Raw genomic sequence first — 18800 nt, 5'->3', positions numbered from 1 at the left:
ATCAGAACCCAATAAACTCAACACTTCTTTACATTAGGAACTAACCACAAAACTCACACATCACACTACAATTATAAATCACATCTATAGCAAACTTTAACCCTGACCTGAGAGACGATAGATCCACAGATATTTTTATTGTAATTTTAATATAAAGTATATTTGGTGTTCAGTGGAGTTGAATTGGACGCAGTATCTAGACTTTATATTTTCTCTGTAGTTCACAGACAGATTTGAGCTCAGTAACACTTCACATGTATCTGTGTGTGTGTGAATCTGTGAGAAACACACACACGTACGTCTAGTAAACATAACTTTCACACTAAACTTGTGGCTGTGACCAACAGCTTGTGTAAGTTCTCACCTCAAACACACTTCAGTGATGTAGTGAAGGATCCTCACTGTTAGAACACATTCATTATTATCTCTAGATACATGAAAATATTACAGGTTTATTCATTCTGAGACCTCACATGACACAACATCAGTGTTATCACATATAAGATACAGTGTGCATGTGCTTGTGTGTTTGTGTATTTCCTTTAGCCTGTAGATACACCGGGATATAAAGAATAATAAATGTGATGGGTCACCATGCCTTCCACTTAGGTAATGATGGCTGTGTGTGTTCATGTGTGTGTGTGTGTGTGTGTGTGTGTGTTCATGTGTGTGTGTGTGTGTGCGCGTGCGTGTGTGTGTTTGTGCATGCCTGATGTGTTTCTTCAGCCTGGCTGATTGCCTGTCACAGTGTGTGCTGGAACTCTTACAGAAGCCTTGCAGTACACAAACACACATCCCAGGTGCTGTGTGTGCGTGTGTGTGCGTGTGTGTGTGTGTGTGTTGTGTGTGTGTGTATGTGTGTATGTGTGTATGTGTTGTGTTGTGTGTTTTAAGAGTGTTTGTCATTTGTCAGAACCCCCACAGGCTGTGACTGGTGTGCTGTTGTGTAAAGTCTTAGAGACTGAATGTGTTTGGGATGTATTTTTATTGATGCACTGAATGGTTTGCTGTGTGTGTGCGTGCGTGTGTGTGTGTGTGTGTGTGTGCGTTTGTGTTTGTGAACATTTCTCTGCAGGTACCCAGCTGTGAGGAGGACAGCATTGATTGCTCTCAGATAACATGCATTATTCTCACTATGCACACGCTGGCCAGCAATTCTTCCTTCCTAATGTCCCACAAATATGCCGACAACAAAGTTGGAGATATTTGTAAAGGGCCACAAGAATTTGGCTTTGGATGAAAGAACAAAGGCCGCAGGCTTCTGTGTGTTCTCAAACTAATATTTCATCTCAGACATTCAAACCAGGATACAAATGAGAAAGATTTTCATGACTTTTAAAGGCACAGTTCACCAATAAATGTAAATTCTGATGTTTATTGTGTTGAGGACCTGATGTGTTTGTTGGGTGACATCAGACATCACACAATACAGTTTGTATCACAGGTCTGTTAAATGCTTTGTTCTGATTGGTTGAGAAATGTTTCATGGGTGTTGATTATTTTTCTGTAAACCACACACCTGACCTTAAATGTCTTCACATAATGGCAATGTTTGTGGTAATCGTGGTATAAGAGGAATAATTGACTCCAGTCCTTTAAATTATTTAAAATAATGTGTTACCGTGGGTGCATTATTTTGAATAATTCAATGGCCCGTCATCAATTATTCCTTACATAAATCTTGCCTGATTCTGTTCACATCCAGTAAAGCTTCAGATGATCTGTAACATTAATGATGGTTTTATTGAGGCATGACGTGACCGCATCAGTGTCGTCTTATATGGAAAAGAGGAGCGAGCGTGTGAATATCCTCTCATCTGAATCAATGTGACGGTGAGTAAATAATGACATTACTCTCAATCTTTTAAACATTTTACTTGTGTTTTATTTTTCCAAACTCTCCACACATTAATATATGTGTGCTATGAAAACTTTTGAAGCTAATGTCTGATTGTATAAAACACATCTGTTGCCTATGTAGTGTTCACTTGTGTGTGTGTGTGTGTGTGTGTGTGTGTGTGTGTGTGTGTGTGTGTGTGTGTGTGTGTGTGTGTGTGTGTGTGTGTGTGTGTGTGTGTGTGTGTGTGTGTGTGTGTGTGTGTGTGTGTGTGTGTGTGTGTGTGTGTGTAGATCTTGTTAAGGTATTTTAAAAGTCAGGTCCTTCTTTCTTCAAGTGCTCATAATCTGTAGTGACGGCCACCAACTGTGTGAAGAGAGAGAGAGAGAATACATTTAAATGTGCTTAGCGTAAATTAAGATAATCAGAATATCATAAAACAACAACACAACCTGCATACAGACAAGATCACACACACACACACAGTGTCTGATGGTTTTACTGTGCAGTATGTGATCTGCTTTACTCTCTTGATGGGTTTAATCTCAGCTTGTTTGTTTGTTTTTGTTTTGATGAAGGACTGTAACTTCTCTGAATGATCTTAAATTCATGTGTCTTGATATTTTCACACTTGTTTATATTTTCTGTCAGATGAAGAAGAAAGACGTGAGCAGTTTTCTCTTGGTTAAGTATTCAGTATGAGTTTGTCTTATTTTCTTTCTTTTTGAGGTGGTTTATTTGTGTTATTTCAGGTGAGAGGTGGACACCATGAACTGGTCATCCTCAGTCCTAGAGCCCTGTCCAAATCTATGAACTGTTTCTTCTTCAAAACATTCTGGAAATCAGCATTTAAAAGAACATTAAGTTGAGTAAATAATGCAGAATTTGTGCTGTTTGTTCCTTTAAATTGTCGGCCATCTTTGAAAACCTCCATTACTAGATGTCCTCAGAAAGTCTAGGTTTGTTGATGTGTTTACAAAAGTACAGACTCAACTTCACTGTCACCTATCACTCCCGATGTGAGATGAAATTCTGCTGTACCGGATGTGTCGGCTGATCTGCGAACAGCGGGTGCGACATATCTGTCTGTGCTGTCAGTCTAGAGCTGATCAGAGAGCAGTGGGTGGGCTGTTTACCTTGTACTGATAGGTCGGGCTGAGTTTGTTCCAAGGCTCAGGGTTATTTCTGCTGTCCCAGCTGACAGTAAGACCAGACCAGAGAGAGGTGAGTGGAGTGAGGGAAGAAGGGAGAGTGAGCAGGTGTAGGAAGTGCATGAGCATGTGGAGTGAGGGAGTAAACAGGTGGGGTGAGTGGGTTGGAGTGACAGAGTGGGTGGGGTGAGTTGAGGGAGTGAGCGGGTGGGGCGAGTGAGCAGGTGGAGTGAGTTAGCGGGTGGAGTGAGGGAGTGAAAGCGTGGGGTTAGTGTGTGGAATAAGATGGTGTAGTGAGCGGGTGGGTTGAGGGAGGGAGGGAGTGGGTGGGGTTAGGGAGTGGGCGGGTGGGTGAGGGAGTGTGCGGATGGGGTGAGGGAGTGAATGAGTGTGAGGAGTGAGCAGGTGGGGTGAGCGAGTAGAGTGAGTGAAATGGAGTAAAAAATAAAGATAGGAAGATTCTGTCAGTAATAATGATGTAATGTTGATTAAATGTTGTCATAGTGTCTTCTTTAGATCAAGATTTGAATATATGCTGAGATATAAATACACAGATGTGCTGTTGGTTTGTTTTAGTCAGAGAGAGCAAACCCTACCTGACATGAGGTCCACGAGCCAATCGGATCAGATAGAGAGAAGCTCCACCCACTCCCATAAACATGAAGAAGAACTGAGGTATCAACTGAAAGATTCAGAGAGAAAAGTCTGTGTAAGAATCTCTGATATACACTGCTGTCATGTGTGTGTGTGCGTGTGTGCGCGCGTGCGTGCGTGCGCGCGTGTGTGTGTGTGTATGTGTGTGTGTGTGTGTGCGTGCGTGCGTGCGTGCGTGCGTGCGTGCGTGCGTGCGTGCGTGCGTGTGTGTGTGTGTGTGTGTGTGTGTGTGTGTGTGTGTGTGTGTGTGTGCGTGCGTGTGACAGGGATTAGCACACATTAAAAGAAGACGACATGTGAGCCGTCAGTTTCTGTGTCAGGCTGGCCACAGTTAGTGTTTCTCTTTAGATACATTCAGACAGAGACTTACAGTCTTATTCTGTCAAAGATTTCCTCCTGTAACGCTGATTTGCATAATCCTTCAGGGGTTACGTAGAAATATTCAAATGAACTTATCAAATAAGTTTGAGTTAAACACAACATGTGTTTGTCTTGATGAGGAGTTTAGGGGTCATCTGATGTTCATTGATGTTGTTTATTGTAAGAACTGATAAATGTACAAACATAAACACATATGATGTGACACTTGATCAGATTCACTGATCACACTTCTAAGTGAGGAAACGCCAGCATTTTTATTTATCTGTGAATCACGCTTGTTATTCACTGAAACACCTGGGCATTGGTCATGTGACGGAGAGAGAGAGAGAGAAACAACTTTAGCAACATCTGCTGTAACATCTGCTCCTGACCTACAATAACTTAACGCTCTCTAAACTTTATTTAGTGACTGACTGTCTAAGACATTTGTGTCCAATCTGTGTGAATGTTAAAATCTCTCTTACAACCAAAGTTTAATGATGATGATCCAAGAGGTCATCTAAGCATGAAAACGGTCATCTTTTGTCTATAAACCTGTCTTATGATTTCATTAGGGACTTTAAGCAACAGCTGGGAATGGAACGGCTACGGCGACCGGAAGTAAGCTGTCAGACCGCCGTAGCCAAGAACGTAAAAATCACTAAGCAACCATAAACAGGACAGCGCAACGCGGTATTAATTCATTTATTAAGATACAAAAATATGTCATGTAAAAAAGCAAGAGAAGGATTGCTTTTGGCATTAAATGACAATCTTTTGTCAGAAGAAGAGTTTTTACTATTGTATGATGTAAATAAGTCTAAAAACCTAATACTGAAAATGTTGAATACTTAAAAATCTTTAAAATAAGCTTAAATTTAAAACATTTGAACACATATTATATAAAAGACTTGTGGTACAATCATAAACTGATGCAATTACAATGTCATATGCCATAAAACATAACATTTATTTACATAATCTCTCACGTTGTAGCGACTACGGCAAATCAGCTGTTCTCCCGTAGTAGACCGTTACAGTAGAACGTCGCAAAGTAGCAGTTAAATTCGCGCATGCGCAATACAACGCCAGAATGCCGTTGCCGTTCCACCAGAGCCTGTTGCTTAAAGTCCCTATTGATGTCAAATGTAGATCATCTTGATCTTGTTGATCATCTCTGACAGCTTCATTATGACAGTAATCTTAACATCATGTCTTTTGTTTCAGAGATGAAACTCATTGAGGTTTAAAGCGTCACAGGTGAGTCTATGACACAACTCTCAGTGTTTTTTTTTATTAATTTTAACTTTTTTCAAGCTTATAAGAGTAAACATCTGTATTAAATCTTGAAGCTGTTACAGTTATATTAGATTGTTATTTACAGGACTGTGATGATGATAAACTCTCAACACTCATTTCATTCATTTTAATTTGGTGACCTGCCAAATAAACAACACAAGAATTTGGGTCAGTTCACCCTCACGTTCACTTATATAACAATAGTTTGAACAAAGAGCTTTGATTTAAACACATTTAATGGAAAGTCAATAAACATTTTCACAATAACAGCTTATTACTAAATAACTTTCTATTGCATTGATGTGACTTCACATTTATAAATGATAATGGAAGCAGGTACATGTTTTTCTATCAAAAGGCTTTTAAAATATTTTCTCTAATGAAATAAGTAGAAGTCAACTCACCCCGGGATGTTTCTTTGCATGTTGGTACATCATTCTGAACATGTTGACCTGCTGAAAACACAAATGAATGAGACGAGTCAGAAGTGTGGAGGATTGTTAACAAAACAGTCCACAAACACACACACACACACACACACATACGGTCACATCATTAACATAAATACTGCCCACTTCTGGATTACAGTCTGAAACTACAAAATCTACAGACAGAAAGAATTAACCTGTAACTCTTCGGGATGAAGACAAACATGATCAGACCGTTATCAGATTCTGATGACACTGAGACATTATGATGTCATTAACAGTTTTATAGATTAAAATAAAAACTTCATTAACTCTTTCATTCTGACACTTTTAATAAGAGACACATTCATTCATAACACACATAATGCTCAGAAATCTAACACAACATTTACAATAGAGTCAAATATCATTACTGATAAAATAATCACTGACCCACAACACAAATCAACCTTAATATTACAATAACCCTTACACAATAAAACAACACAATCAACCACTATTAAACAAATACATTCAATTAAATAAAAGGCTGTAGCAAATAAAACTTTATAAAACAAATCTGTATCAAATAATACAATGACATAAAAATCTACTGTTTGATTTCTGCTTCTCTTCTGGACCCTCTGATTTAACCCTTATCTTACAATCGTACCCCAAAGCCACTTTTCTTTAGTTCAAAAACATGGTTCCCTTCATCTCAGTGGAAAAAGATTTTTTGACTTTTCCAGATTATCTGTCAACATTCATTAAAAAAAACTGGGCTTAATTCGGTCGTTCTAAAGAGGTGTGTAAAAAAATACCAAAATGAATGGGAAATGCAAAAAAAATCTTTTTTTTTTCTTTTTTTTTTTTAAAGAATCAATGCATCCAGAATAAATCTGAAAGTTTCAACAGAGAATAGTAGGCCTGGTACTAGAGCACAAATCCAATATAGAAAAAACATGCTCAATCACACAAACACACAATGGTATGACTGCCACAGCAACCCAGTCTCACCCCATGGCGTCAATATTTGACGACACTTGACCATGCGTCAATATGTTGACGCGGAGGGTATACCTTTCGCGTCATTTTTTGACGAACTGGGGACTTCAATACTATTAAGTCCGTTGCATTCTCTTTCCTATTTTCTTACCATTTTTGCGTCGGTTTAGGGTTAGATTTACATAATGACATCCCTACCCAAACCTAACTCTAACCCCAATGCCAGGTGACAACTGTTTCATTTCGCGTACACTGTTTAATTTTGCGTAATCTAACCCTAAACCGACGCAAAATGGTAAGAAAATAGGAAAGAGAATGCAACGGACGTAATAGTATTGAAGTCCCCAGTTCGTCAAAAAATGACGCGAAAGGTATACCCTCCGCGTCAACATATTGACGCATGGTCAAGTGTCGTCAAATATTGACGCCATGGGGTGAGACTGTGTTAGCCACAGAGAGCATTTTTTACAGAATTTGGCAAAAAACAGCCACAGATGCAAAAAAGATGTAAAATGCTCACACAGGTGTGTGCGTGCCCACACACATACACACACATGGACACACACAGACAGACAAACAAACACACACTTCCATTCAGTCAAATTTCTGTTGCATTTTGTAAAAACAGACATTTCAAAATGCATCAAAAACTACAACAAATTCTACTGTTTGAAATAATATTTATTTTTAATGTCCTTTCTAATGTTTATATAAACATAAATGTTTCACTAAAGTAGTGATGTTGAGCAGTTGGCCACATCCAGTAAAATGAATGGGTCTCTATGGGCCTCTGCTGGTCGACGTGATTTTTTTCCTAAACTGTAATTCTTTTATGTTCTTTTATCCTAAACACCAAATGGTCAAATTCACCCATAACATCTAGATCAATATCTAAAAACTATTTAAATCAAATTTAGATCATAATTTATGTCAAATTTACATACAAATGTGATTTACAGGCAAGCTAATGGTGTAGTTGAGGAATTGAGTGGTAAACGGGTACAAAAATACTTCATATCTCCCAAAACACAGCTTAATGTATAGATGGGAAGAAAACAAAAAAAATTATATATTATTTGTATCATTAAAAATGTATATATTTTTTGTAATCACTCTTTTAATCTCTGGGGTCATTTTTACCCCCAAGGAACGTATACAGGACAATAGAGGCTTATGAGGGTTAAAGTCTCTACAAAGACTCTGATAAATACACACTGATAGAGATCAGCTGAACATCAACATATCACATCCAGGTCTTCACACACACACACACACACACACACACACACACACACACACACACACACACACACACACACACACACACATACATGCAAACACACACACACACACACATCCCACATACATGCAAACAAACACACACACACACACACACACGCACACATGCACAGATGAGTTCACACATCACTCCTTTACTAAAGATTGTGCACCTGTTTCCTACATTTGTGTGATTTTCATCAGTCTGGACAAAACACACAATGTTTGCGTACGTGTGTGTGTGTGTGTGTGTGAGTGTGCGTGCGTGCGTGTGTGTGCATGTGTGTTAATTGGAAGAGCACTTGTTACACAGCAGTGTGATGTTAAAGCACATAGCAGCACAGTATGATGACCTCCATCAATGTTATATGAGTGTCTGTGTGTTAACATTACATTTCACACAATAGCTGTATAAATGTTTGACAAGATGTGTGATGAGTTTCTTCTACTGATAAAACAAAGATTTGTTTGACAAAAAACTTCCCAGAAAGCATTGAGAGCTGGAGCTGTATAACTGATGTCTGAAAACTGATCCAAAGACAAGCAGTCAGAACACAACATCTGATCTTATTGGCATAGAAAGATGTTTTTTAAGAATTTCAAATAAAACTGTAAACTGTGGTCAGACAGACGGAGAAGCGGATTGTGACGCAGCGGGCAGCTTTACTCCAGCTGTCAACATTCATCAGTAAAACTCCAACCATCTGTAAATCATCAAATATTACACGAGCCACAGACACTCATTCACACATAACACAAGCCAAAGAATCAACAGAGTCAAAACTATTTCATATATCTCTCTATTACATAACAACTCTCTTGAATTATAAAGACAAACTAACGACTTAAAGTCTCTTAAGCTTCAAAAGATTAAACAACAGATCTCATAAACATACAGCTCACAAATATACAAAAACATTTTACAGTTTGCTTTTTTAGACAAAATGTCTCTCATATTTCAGTAAATGAATAAATGTCCAGATACTGTATGATGTCACGAGAGATATCCAGCATAAATCTATCAAGATTTCTAATGAAATAATAAAAAGGTGTAATATTAAATGACATGCAGTAAAACAATATTCACTAGATTTAACTCGTGCTTAACAAGATTCAGATTCTCCAAACTTCAGCCGTGTCAGGAAGCAATTAAATATTCATAAGCATGTAAATCTTCAACACATTATCCTGCAGACATTTGCATACATCTGACTTTTTCATTTCACACTTGTCAGTATTTGAAAATGGAGAATTTCTCTCTTATAAATGGACGATGAGGATAAAGTTTCACTCTTCACATTAGCTGAAGTGACGGCGTGTGATGATTTGGTTTTTAATGGCAGACACAAACATGAATGAAAGATGAAACACAAGAGCCTGCGAGTAAAGACCTGAATAACGTCACACATTACAGGATGTTATTGCCGCTCTCTTCTGTCCACAGGGATAATGAATTTATCACTTTATGGCAAAATCCATAATGGAATAATGTTGTGTGGAGAATCATTACAAACACAATTCTGTGTTTCTCTGCTCGTGTTTGTTAGAAAAAGAACCTGCAGGAATCTGTCTGAAAATTAAATATATATATAGCTGCTCATCTCTTCTTCATTGGATTTTTAATCTTCTCGTTCTGTTTTATTCAAATGGCCTCTTGTATTGTTGTGCAGCAGATTTTCACCTCAGAGATGTTTGGCTCGGTTTTAAGGAACAGCAGGTACCTTATACCAAATCACATTATTAATGACACTTCAGGTGTTTAAAGCTCCGCCTGCGACTCATGACCCGGTTCGGACCGCCCCATTTCGACGAAATCCAGCGTTTAACAAACACACACACAAATCTTCACAGCTACCCCAGATAAACAAACTCTATTCATTGTTTCCATAAGACTGGCTTACTTTGAACGCTGAACAAGACTTTCTTCTCCTTACATCTAAAAACACACTTCGGGCCCTACTTTAACGATCAAAGCGCATTGTCTAAAGCGCACAGCGCGCGGTCTAAATGGGCGTGTCCAAATCCACTTTTGCTAATTTTACAACAGGAAAAATGGTCGTTGTTCGAAAAGGGTTGTTCATATTCTTTTAATGAGTATTGGGAGTATTTTGGGCGTAACGTGCAATAAACCAATGAGAGTCTCAGCTATCATCCCCTTTAAAAGCCAGTTGCGCTGATGCTATGTCTAATCCCTATTTAGATGACAGACTTTGTAAACTGAAAAACTAAGCGGAGGAAGAAGATCCCCAGTTTAAGATTAATGTTAAATAATTGTGTTGTTTTTCACTTTTATTGAAATAATTTTTTTGATTAAAACCTTTAAAACCCGTTTTCTTTTAGTCATGAAAATTAAAGAGCAGGCTTTTAATTGCTTTAAATGTATGGCTATCCAATATCATCAAAAAATTATTTACAAGTATGTAAGAAAAGGTTTGTACTCTAAAAATACTTTATTTGTAACAAACAGGAGATAAAAAATTTACAAACGTGCGGAGAGCCGTTTAAGCACTCGGACATGAGTTTTTAAAAAGCATTACTTCAAATGTTTGGTAACACTTTATTTTACGGTATCACTGTTACAGTGTAATTATACATTTAAGTACTAAGTAATAATCATTAATAACATGTACGTACTATAGGGTTGGGGTTAGGATTAGGGTTTGGTTAGTCATCATATACAATTAATCTGTGAGGTAGCATTAAAAAAAACATTTAAAAACAGAGGCATTTGTTTAAAGCAAAGCATTTATTTACTTACCAGGCTGCAGGTGAAGCAGCTCTTTGCGCCTTCTAACGTCTCATAATTGGTCCCCATTTATGTCCAAGAGACTCAATAATAATCTTTTACATTCAATCCTTTAATCTTTCATATTTAAAAGCGTTTTTGTGCTGCTGCGCATTCATGTATGTGATAAGCAAACCCGCATTGTTGTCCTGTGTATAGGCACACACAGTATTACTAATTCTCTCTTTAAATAACAAAAAACATATTGCGCCATTGACTTTAGACTTTAGATCAGGTTTTAGTTGGTCAATGGCGTAGTCTATTTTAGTTGCCTCAAAATAGCAACGCACCAACAATGCGCCTGAACACACCTCGTTTTCAGACCAGAACGCCCATGGGCGCAAAACTGGGTGCAAATGCATTTGATATTTAAACAACGTGGCGCTAAACATGAAAATTATCATTGCGCCGGGTTGAAACTACTGTAGCAAAATACACTTGCATCACACATTGCGCTGCATTGCGGCGGGTGTAAGATAGAGCCCTTCTTCTTTTATGCCATTGCTGAATCTTAATATAAATCAAAGTGAAGTCTCACTGGGATTGACATGTGGGCGTGCTTTTCAAGGGGAAGTGCCCATAAAAGGAATATAGGGCCACTGATGTGTAACGGGTACCCATGTTAGAAAAAAACTTTCTGAAACTTGTAGGAAAGAGGAGGCATGAGTTTGGCCCAGAATTACTCAACTGCTTTTTTGACACTTTGTGTTTGTTTAGCTTGAGGATTACAACTCTTAAACTGTGTTAGTAAGTCAGAATCCATGAAATAGATAAACTCCCTTTAACTTCAGTTATCTCATCAATTAAGAGAAACGCTTTATGGTAATCTATACTTCTGCTTTTGTCAACTAGATGGCGCTTTTACACAATTTTTTAAAAACTGAAGCAAAAAGTAATTTAATTAATTTTAAACTTTATGTTTTGATAATTGTTCTGAATTTTAATCTCTAAAAAAATCCCTTTACAAAAATGCAATTATTTCAGCTTTTTGCTCAAAATGTTGTATTTTTTAAGAAACCTACCCGTATTTAAGAGGTTATAAAAAGAGAACAAATGAAGATAGAATGAAACATTTTTTTTCCCATTTTGTTTGTTTGTTTGAAAGCAGAATATTTCTATGTTTATATATTTATAGAAGATTTGCCTGGAATACATTTTGTGAAACTTTTGTAAAAATCACAAAAATGCTGGCAGGCAACTTTTTAAAAAAAGGCTGTTGGGAAAAGAATTAAACCACTCAAAGCTGAGATTGAGAAGTGTTTGTGGTCTGTTTTGTTTTTCTTCTCATAGCTGTGCAGTTTTCCATCTAAAGCTTTGTCTTTCATAGCATTAATTAATCACATGTCTGTAATGTATGTCAAGCAAACTGCAGTGGTCGGCCTTTCTGTATATTTCTGGGATAGACTTCCATTTTGCAAAATCGATTCTCTCCACCTTCTTGCAGTAGTAAAATATCTATCTTATGTTCATGAACACGAGTGTTTCTCATGTAGAGGACTCGGTGTGGGCTATCAGCTGCCCTCCAGCGTAGTGATTTGTGTCACAGTCTGACTTTTATTCTTTTCTCAAGTTAATACCATTGATATAAGAGAGAGAAGAAGTCCAATGACGTATGTCTTTCATTTCTACAGACATACTCACTGTTTAGTATTATGTATGGAGCAGAAGGAAAAAGATTTGGATTCTTGTGCGTGTGTGTGTGTGCGTGTGTGTGTGTGTGTGTGTGTGTGTGTGTGTGTGTCTCTCTCTCTCTCTCTCTCTCTCTCTCTCTCTCTCTCTCTCTCTCTCTCTCTCTCTCTCTCTCTCTCTCTCACACTCTCTTTCTCTCTCTCTCTCTCTCTCTCTGTGTTTGTGCAGCAGTGAGGTTCTGGTTAGCAGGTTAAAGCTGTAGAGCTCAGCATCTTGACTTCCCTCTCACATTATTCTTCATTTACAGTGAGTGGAAGTGCGGCGCTCTCACGTCTCTCACGACAAACTCAAATTTATTGAGCTGCCCGACTCGTGCTAATTGAAAGAAATTGTGTGTCTGTTTGTGTTCCAGTCTGTTTGAGAAGCATGTGAGATGGCATGTTTAAATAGAAAGTGCTCTGTGATTGGTCCTTGAACGGCTCATGAGCGCCTCTCACAGGTGAACAGAAGATCTGAAGTCAAGCCGTATTCATGTAACACTGCTCAGAAAGATGTAATCAGATTACAAATACATTATGTAAAAATAAGATTTGCTTTCCCGTCTTTAATTCCTTACATAAAACAAACACACTGCTATATGTTATATTGTTATAAAGTTTCCTCTCAGTCAAATCTCATTCTGATTGATTAGAAAATGAAGTGTTGTGCTTGGTGTGAAAAAAAAACCCTTCAGTCATTAATGTATTTATTTATTGTCCATGTCTTACTGTTGTATTATTGTATCTAAATATGGTTATTACCAGAGCTCTAAGACGCTTGATTCTTATTCAATCATGACACCAATTTTTTTATTCCCAGATAATAACCACTCAAAACTAATAACATACGCTAACCCGGATGCTGCAAATCATTTTGACAGGTACAGTTTAATATTACACAACATGAAATATAAATATGTATTTTAATAACATTCACTGTTTTCCAGTAACTTACTGTAGATTATAATTTTTTGTTTTTTGGCAACAGTTTGTTCAAAGTTAAATGAACATTAAACATTAACAAGTCTTATCTTTACAGAATAAAACTATAAAATAACAAACTATAAAATTACAGACTCATGCAAAGCTTTCTGGGAACCAAAGATCCCCATCAAAGATTCCTTCTGATTTTGTTTCCCAGAATGCTTTGCATGAGTCTGTTATTTTATAGATTTATTCTGTAAAGATAAAGACTTGTTAATGTTTAATATTCATTTAACTTTGAACAAACTCTTGCCAGTAAATAACATAAGTTTACATCTACAGTAAGTTATACTGTAATTTCTATTGAAATTTTGAATGACATTATATTTACAAATGATTAAACCAAATAGTGTGTTTGTGACATTCGAACATCTTACCTTAAAACAGAAAGTAAATCGGTTACAAAAAAAAGTTTAAAGTTATTAGAGGTCTGTTGTTGTGGTGTTTTCCTCTCTTCCTTTAGTGGTTTTAATGTCACCTGTAGTTCATATCTCTGAATTATTTTTAGTCTGACTTGGTCCATGTTTAAGTGCTAAAATTGGGTCCCCAGTGCTTCTTTCAACCTAGAAAATGTGATAAAGATCAACCCAGTAACTTAGTTTTGGTAAACCATTCTCTGCAAGCATGTGAAAAAATAGCTCATTGACATTCGGCTCCCCGTGTGATGTCAGAAGGGGATCTTATTATAATAATACCGCCCCTTAATCTGCACTATCCAACCACAGCACTGACATTTAGATCAACTCATTTGCATTTAAAAATTGGTTGGTTTTGCCTTCATAACTAAAATAATCAGCCAAGTAGCACGTTTAACTCAATAATAACATAATAATAAACATGTTTTAACAATTTTTAAAAACGTATCTTCAAATGATCTGTGAGGTATTTTGAGCTAAAACTTGACATATGTACTCTGGGGACAACAAAGATTATTTTAAATCTTAAAGTCTTGTAAAATGTTTCATAAAGTTTCTTATGAAACCAAAACAGATGAAGGTTTGAACACACCTGCACACACACAAACACACACACACCTGCACACACACAAACAGACACACACACACACACACACACACACACACACACACACCACACACCTGCACACACACAAACAGACACACAAACAGACACACACACACACACCTGCACACACACCTGTGCACACCTGCAAAGACACACCCACACACACACAGACGTGTCAGGATCTCAGTATAATTTGGTGTTAAAGTCAGATCAGTTTGAGATTCAGTGATGTTGTAGAGTCACAGAGGATTTGAGCGTCACTGTCAGGATCATCAGATGATTTACAGAAGAAACTTTATATGATAAGTAGAGATCAGGATGAATCTTCTTTTTAAAATATGAATATTTAAGAAAGCTTTTATGAAAGATGTAATTTCTCAGAGCAGTTTTGTTGAGTAACTGTTGAACTGCTGCTATCCTTATAAACATCAATACTTCTGTATGAAATGTAAGATAAGAGATCGGATCTGAAACACACAGAGAGAGAGAGAGAGAGATTATATCTGATATAGAGTAAGTGATGTATGTGAATGTGAGCGTGTGGTCATGAGACGACCGCTTGTGTGCACAGTGAAGTAAAAGCAGAAATACACAAAACCAAGAGCTGTCAGGAAACATTGACACAGCAGCACATTTCTGTTCCTCTGTCAGGACTGGAACAACTCGTATCTCCAGCACAATAATTGCCTGATTCAATATTCACTGCAAAAATCTGCAGGAAAAATATGGTAAAAACATTTTGTGAAAATGAGCGAAGAGTGAAACATTCACACTTTAAAAAATGCTGTTTGTGTGTCATGTGTGCATGTGTGTGTCGTGTGTCGTGTGTGCATGTGTGTGTGGTGTGTGCATGTGTGTGTCATGTTTAGATGTAGATGGTGGCTTTCCTCAGGGTCACATTGATACCTCTGCTCATCATCTGTTCATATAATACATCATGACAAAAGATGACATGTAAGTCAAGCAAATGTTATATAAAAAAATACATTAAATCTATACATGGATCTGTAAGCACTGTATGGCTCATAAAAGTTTATGAATATTAAAAGTTAATGTAATTGACTCAAAGTTTATGTCTATTATACGCATGATAATAGTTTTTATTAAAGCATTTATACACTGGAAAAAATGCAAGGTTTTGTAAGTCAACTCAAGCTACTATTTTAAGTTTTGGCTTGTGATAAGTTGACATAACTTACATTTACATTTACATTTAGTCATTTAGCAGACGCTTTTGTCCAAAGCGACTTACAAGTGAGGTAAACAATAGAAGCAATTATGGCAACATAAGACAGCAATACATAAGTGCACTGGAAATAGTCTCATCAAGTCCAACACAATATACATAGCCAAGGGTATGTTAGTAGTTTTTTTTTTTTTTTTTTTTTTAGATAAAGAGGAAGGTAGATAGAGAAAGAGATAAAGAGAAGGGTAACTAAATAAAGATAGTAACTTAAAAAATAGTTTAACTTAAAAAATTAAGTTAAACTATTTGTTTTTATAAGTCAAAGTATCATAAAAATATATGTTGATTTGACAAAAATGCAATGTATTTGTAAACTCGTTCTTTGTGTAGCTAAAGTGGCGTTTAAAGTGAAAATGTGTGAAAAGTGTTAAGTTGACTTTGCAGTGATCTTTTCTTCTGTCCTGATTTAAACTCTGACCATCTGCAGGGCGCTCACTGAAATCCAACAGAAGTTGTCGATGCTGATGTTTTTCTTTCCACACTTTCTCCTTATTGTGAGATGTTGGCTGGTGAGACAGTCGTTCCCATGAGGCCGTTCCCTGGCATGGCTTCTTTCTCTGTAGATATGGAGAAGCTCTCTGTGACAGCGGCCGGGCCGAGCAGTACTGCGATGCCTGATCACTGTCACCAATTTGTACATAGCCATGAGGGCCATAGAGGGGACAGACCATCAGTTTGACTCACACAACCATAATGAGCCTCATAGGATGAACACCTGTCTACAGTGAGAGACACATTTAACTCTTCTGTGTGTGTGTGTGTGTGTGTGTGTGTGTGTGTGTGTGTGTGTGTGTGTGTGTGTGTGTGTGTGTGTGTGTGTGTGTGTGTGTGTGTGTGTGTTTCCATGATGCTGCTAAAAGATCAAAAACAGAAGATTAGTTTATTAAACTGAAGCAGTATCATTTTGCTCATTTATTCTACAATTACATAGTTGACCATTAAGGACGCATTTATTGATTAAATGTGTATGTAACAAGCTTTCCCCAGATTTGATTTAGTTTGATATTAATTTTATTTTAAATGTGTTGTTTGCAGCCTCATAATTTGTTCTACAAACACATATTTGTGATCTGATGAGAGGCGCAGATGTAAACGTGTTTTAGTTTTAATCAAACACTGACACCTGCTGGCGGCTGATGGTACTGCGACTTAAAACAAATCAACTTTAAGGGAGGCTCAGGGGTCTCAGACAGGGCTTATTCTAGTCCCAGACTAAATTCATGTAATTTTAAACATCTTGTACTGACATTTCTTAACATAATATCAGTGTCATTGTTTTTTTTTAGATGCACAACAGCATTGTTTTTTTTTTTTAAGGGTTATTTGTAGAGTAATGTATTGTTCTTGAGTATTAACTTTTCTGGACACTTCTTTACATTTGAAACACACATTTCTATGTAAAGTTAACATTTGTTGATAAGTAGTGGATGATTTTTCTTAAGCGTGATCGCTTATTATTTTACAGATGACAGCTCATTTAATCACTCTTGTCGCAAGTTTTGCAGGCTCACGTTTTTTACTTAAATTCTGTTGAAATAATCTAATCATTTCAATTTTAAGATCTTAGATTTTTGCTGCATGACAATGTGTTAAAAATGAAAACAATAATACTTGATGACTATACTCAGGATTAGTTCGTCTGTACATGAAGGAAACATTTTACTAAACGCTTTCTGTGTAAAGTGATAACACAATCATTTTTCCTTGCTTAATCTCTGGTTGATTTAAAACTCCTGTGAGCAACCTGGAACCCAGTGAAGTGGTGGGTTAAACTAACTACAGCGGTTATAAATGACAGTAAACATGTAACCTCTATTAAATAATCACATATCCACAGAGAAAGAGAGTTTAAAGATTTCATGCTTGTGGCCACACCTGGTGGCCAAAGTTGGTATTGCATGATAATGATAGCTAGCAAACATTTTCTCCCTGTGTCGTCTTTTGAGGAGAAAAAATGTGAAACTGAAAAAAAATATGTTGAAGGAAAAATGTATTGAAAGAGAAAAAAATATTTTGAAAGAGGAAAAAAAATTAAAGAAAAAAAAAACGAAAGAGGAATTGATTGAACAAGCGTTTTGTGTGGTCTTTTGAAGAGAAAAATGTTGAAGTGGAAAAAATGTTGAAGGAAACAACTGTATTGAAAGAGAAAACCTATACTGAAAGAGACATTTTTACACTGAAAGAGGAAAACAATTAAATTGAATGAGGGGAAAAATCTTGAAAGAGGAAAAAAATATGTTTAAGAGAAAAAAAATTATTTTTCATTTTTCTTTTTGTGTGTTTTTTTTTGAAGAGAAAAAAATTAAATAAAAATGTGAAAGTGAAACAATTATGTTGAAAGATTATTTTTTTATTGAGGCAAAAATTGTTATTCCTCATGTTTTATGTGTTAAACATACATGTTAAACAAACACTTATGTCTATATGAATACATACTTCAGCCCTATTTCTTACATTTCTCTTTTTTAAAAATATTCCAAATGTCCCTGTTGTTGTCTGTGCTGAAAATTTAAAGGGACAGTTCACCTAAAATGTATTTATTATTATTGTAAGTATGTGATGACATTCCTACACTGAGGGGCCCCCTTAATAAAATTTTGTTAAGGGCCTCACTTTGGCTTTGGCCGGCCCTGTTGATGAATAAATGATTGATATAAACAGTGAGTGTCATTCATTATACTGTTGTTCAAAGTGTTGTTGTTGTTGTCATCATTGGATCTCCTGTGGATCAGAGGTGGCCTGAGACCTCTGCTTTCTGTTAACAGATGTGACGACATAACACAACGATGAAAGGCGTTTTCCCAGTGAAAAACACAACCGGCCGATCAATTTACAAAACATGATTATTAGCTCTCTGTTCTCAATCATGTAGTGGTAATAAGACAGGATCGTTCATTTTTACCACAAAGCTAATGGTTAAGACAATATAAAGTTTACTATTTATTTTATACAACACATATATGATAACCTGTACAGATTCTCACACTGTTTTTATTTAAACAATTATTTTTATTATATTAATTATATTTTATTTACTACAATTTAATGTAAAGAATTAAAGCAGTATAACCACAGATATTCAATCCCTAACAAAAAATAAAAAC

The 18800-nt window shown here is 36.5% G+C and overlaps 1 protein-coding gene and 1 long non-coding RNA gene across 2 annotated transcripts; one reads left to right on the top strand and one right to left on the bottom strand.

Moving 5' to 3' along the window:
- Positions 1–1946: 1946 nt before the first annotated feature.
- On the bottom strand, positions 1947–5832 carry LOC135757793 (NADH dehydrogenase [ubiquinone] 1 alpha subcomplex subunit 4-like 2). Its single transcript, XM_065272518.1, has 4 exons — positions 5706–5832; positions 3585–3670; positions 2974–3034; positions 1947–2203 (listed from the first exon to the last, which is right to left on the bottom strand). The coding sequence occupies exons 1-4, from the start codon at positions 5745–5747 to the stop codon at positions 2147–2149; spliced, it is 246 nt and encodes an 81-aa protein (XP_065128590.1). The 5' UTR covers positions 5748–5832; the 3' UTR covers positions 1947–2146.
- LOC135757794 (uncharacterized) lies at positions 3385–18704 on the top strand. The gene is made up of 5 exons (XR_010536334.2): positions 3385–3663; positions 5230–5262; positions 13264–13324; positions 15320–15404; positions 16124–18704. It is a non-coding gene; the product is annotated as an uncharacterized lncRNA (long non-coding RNA).
- Positions 18705–18800: the final 96 nt, after the last annotated feature.

This window comes from Paramisgurnus dabryanus, chromosome 7, assembly GCF_030506205.2.
Source record: "Paramisgurnus dabryanus chromosome 7, PD_genome_1.1, whole genome shotgun sequence".
NCBI classification, from domain to species: domain Eukaryota; kingdom Metazoa; phylum Chordata; class Actinopteri; order Cypriniformes; family Cobitidae; genus Paramisgurnus; species Paramisgurnus dabryanus.
The sequence above is the reverse complement of the archived record's forward strand: the minus strand, read 5'-3'. Positions and strand labels throughout refer to the sequence as shown.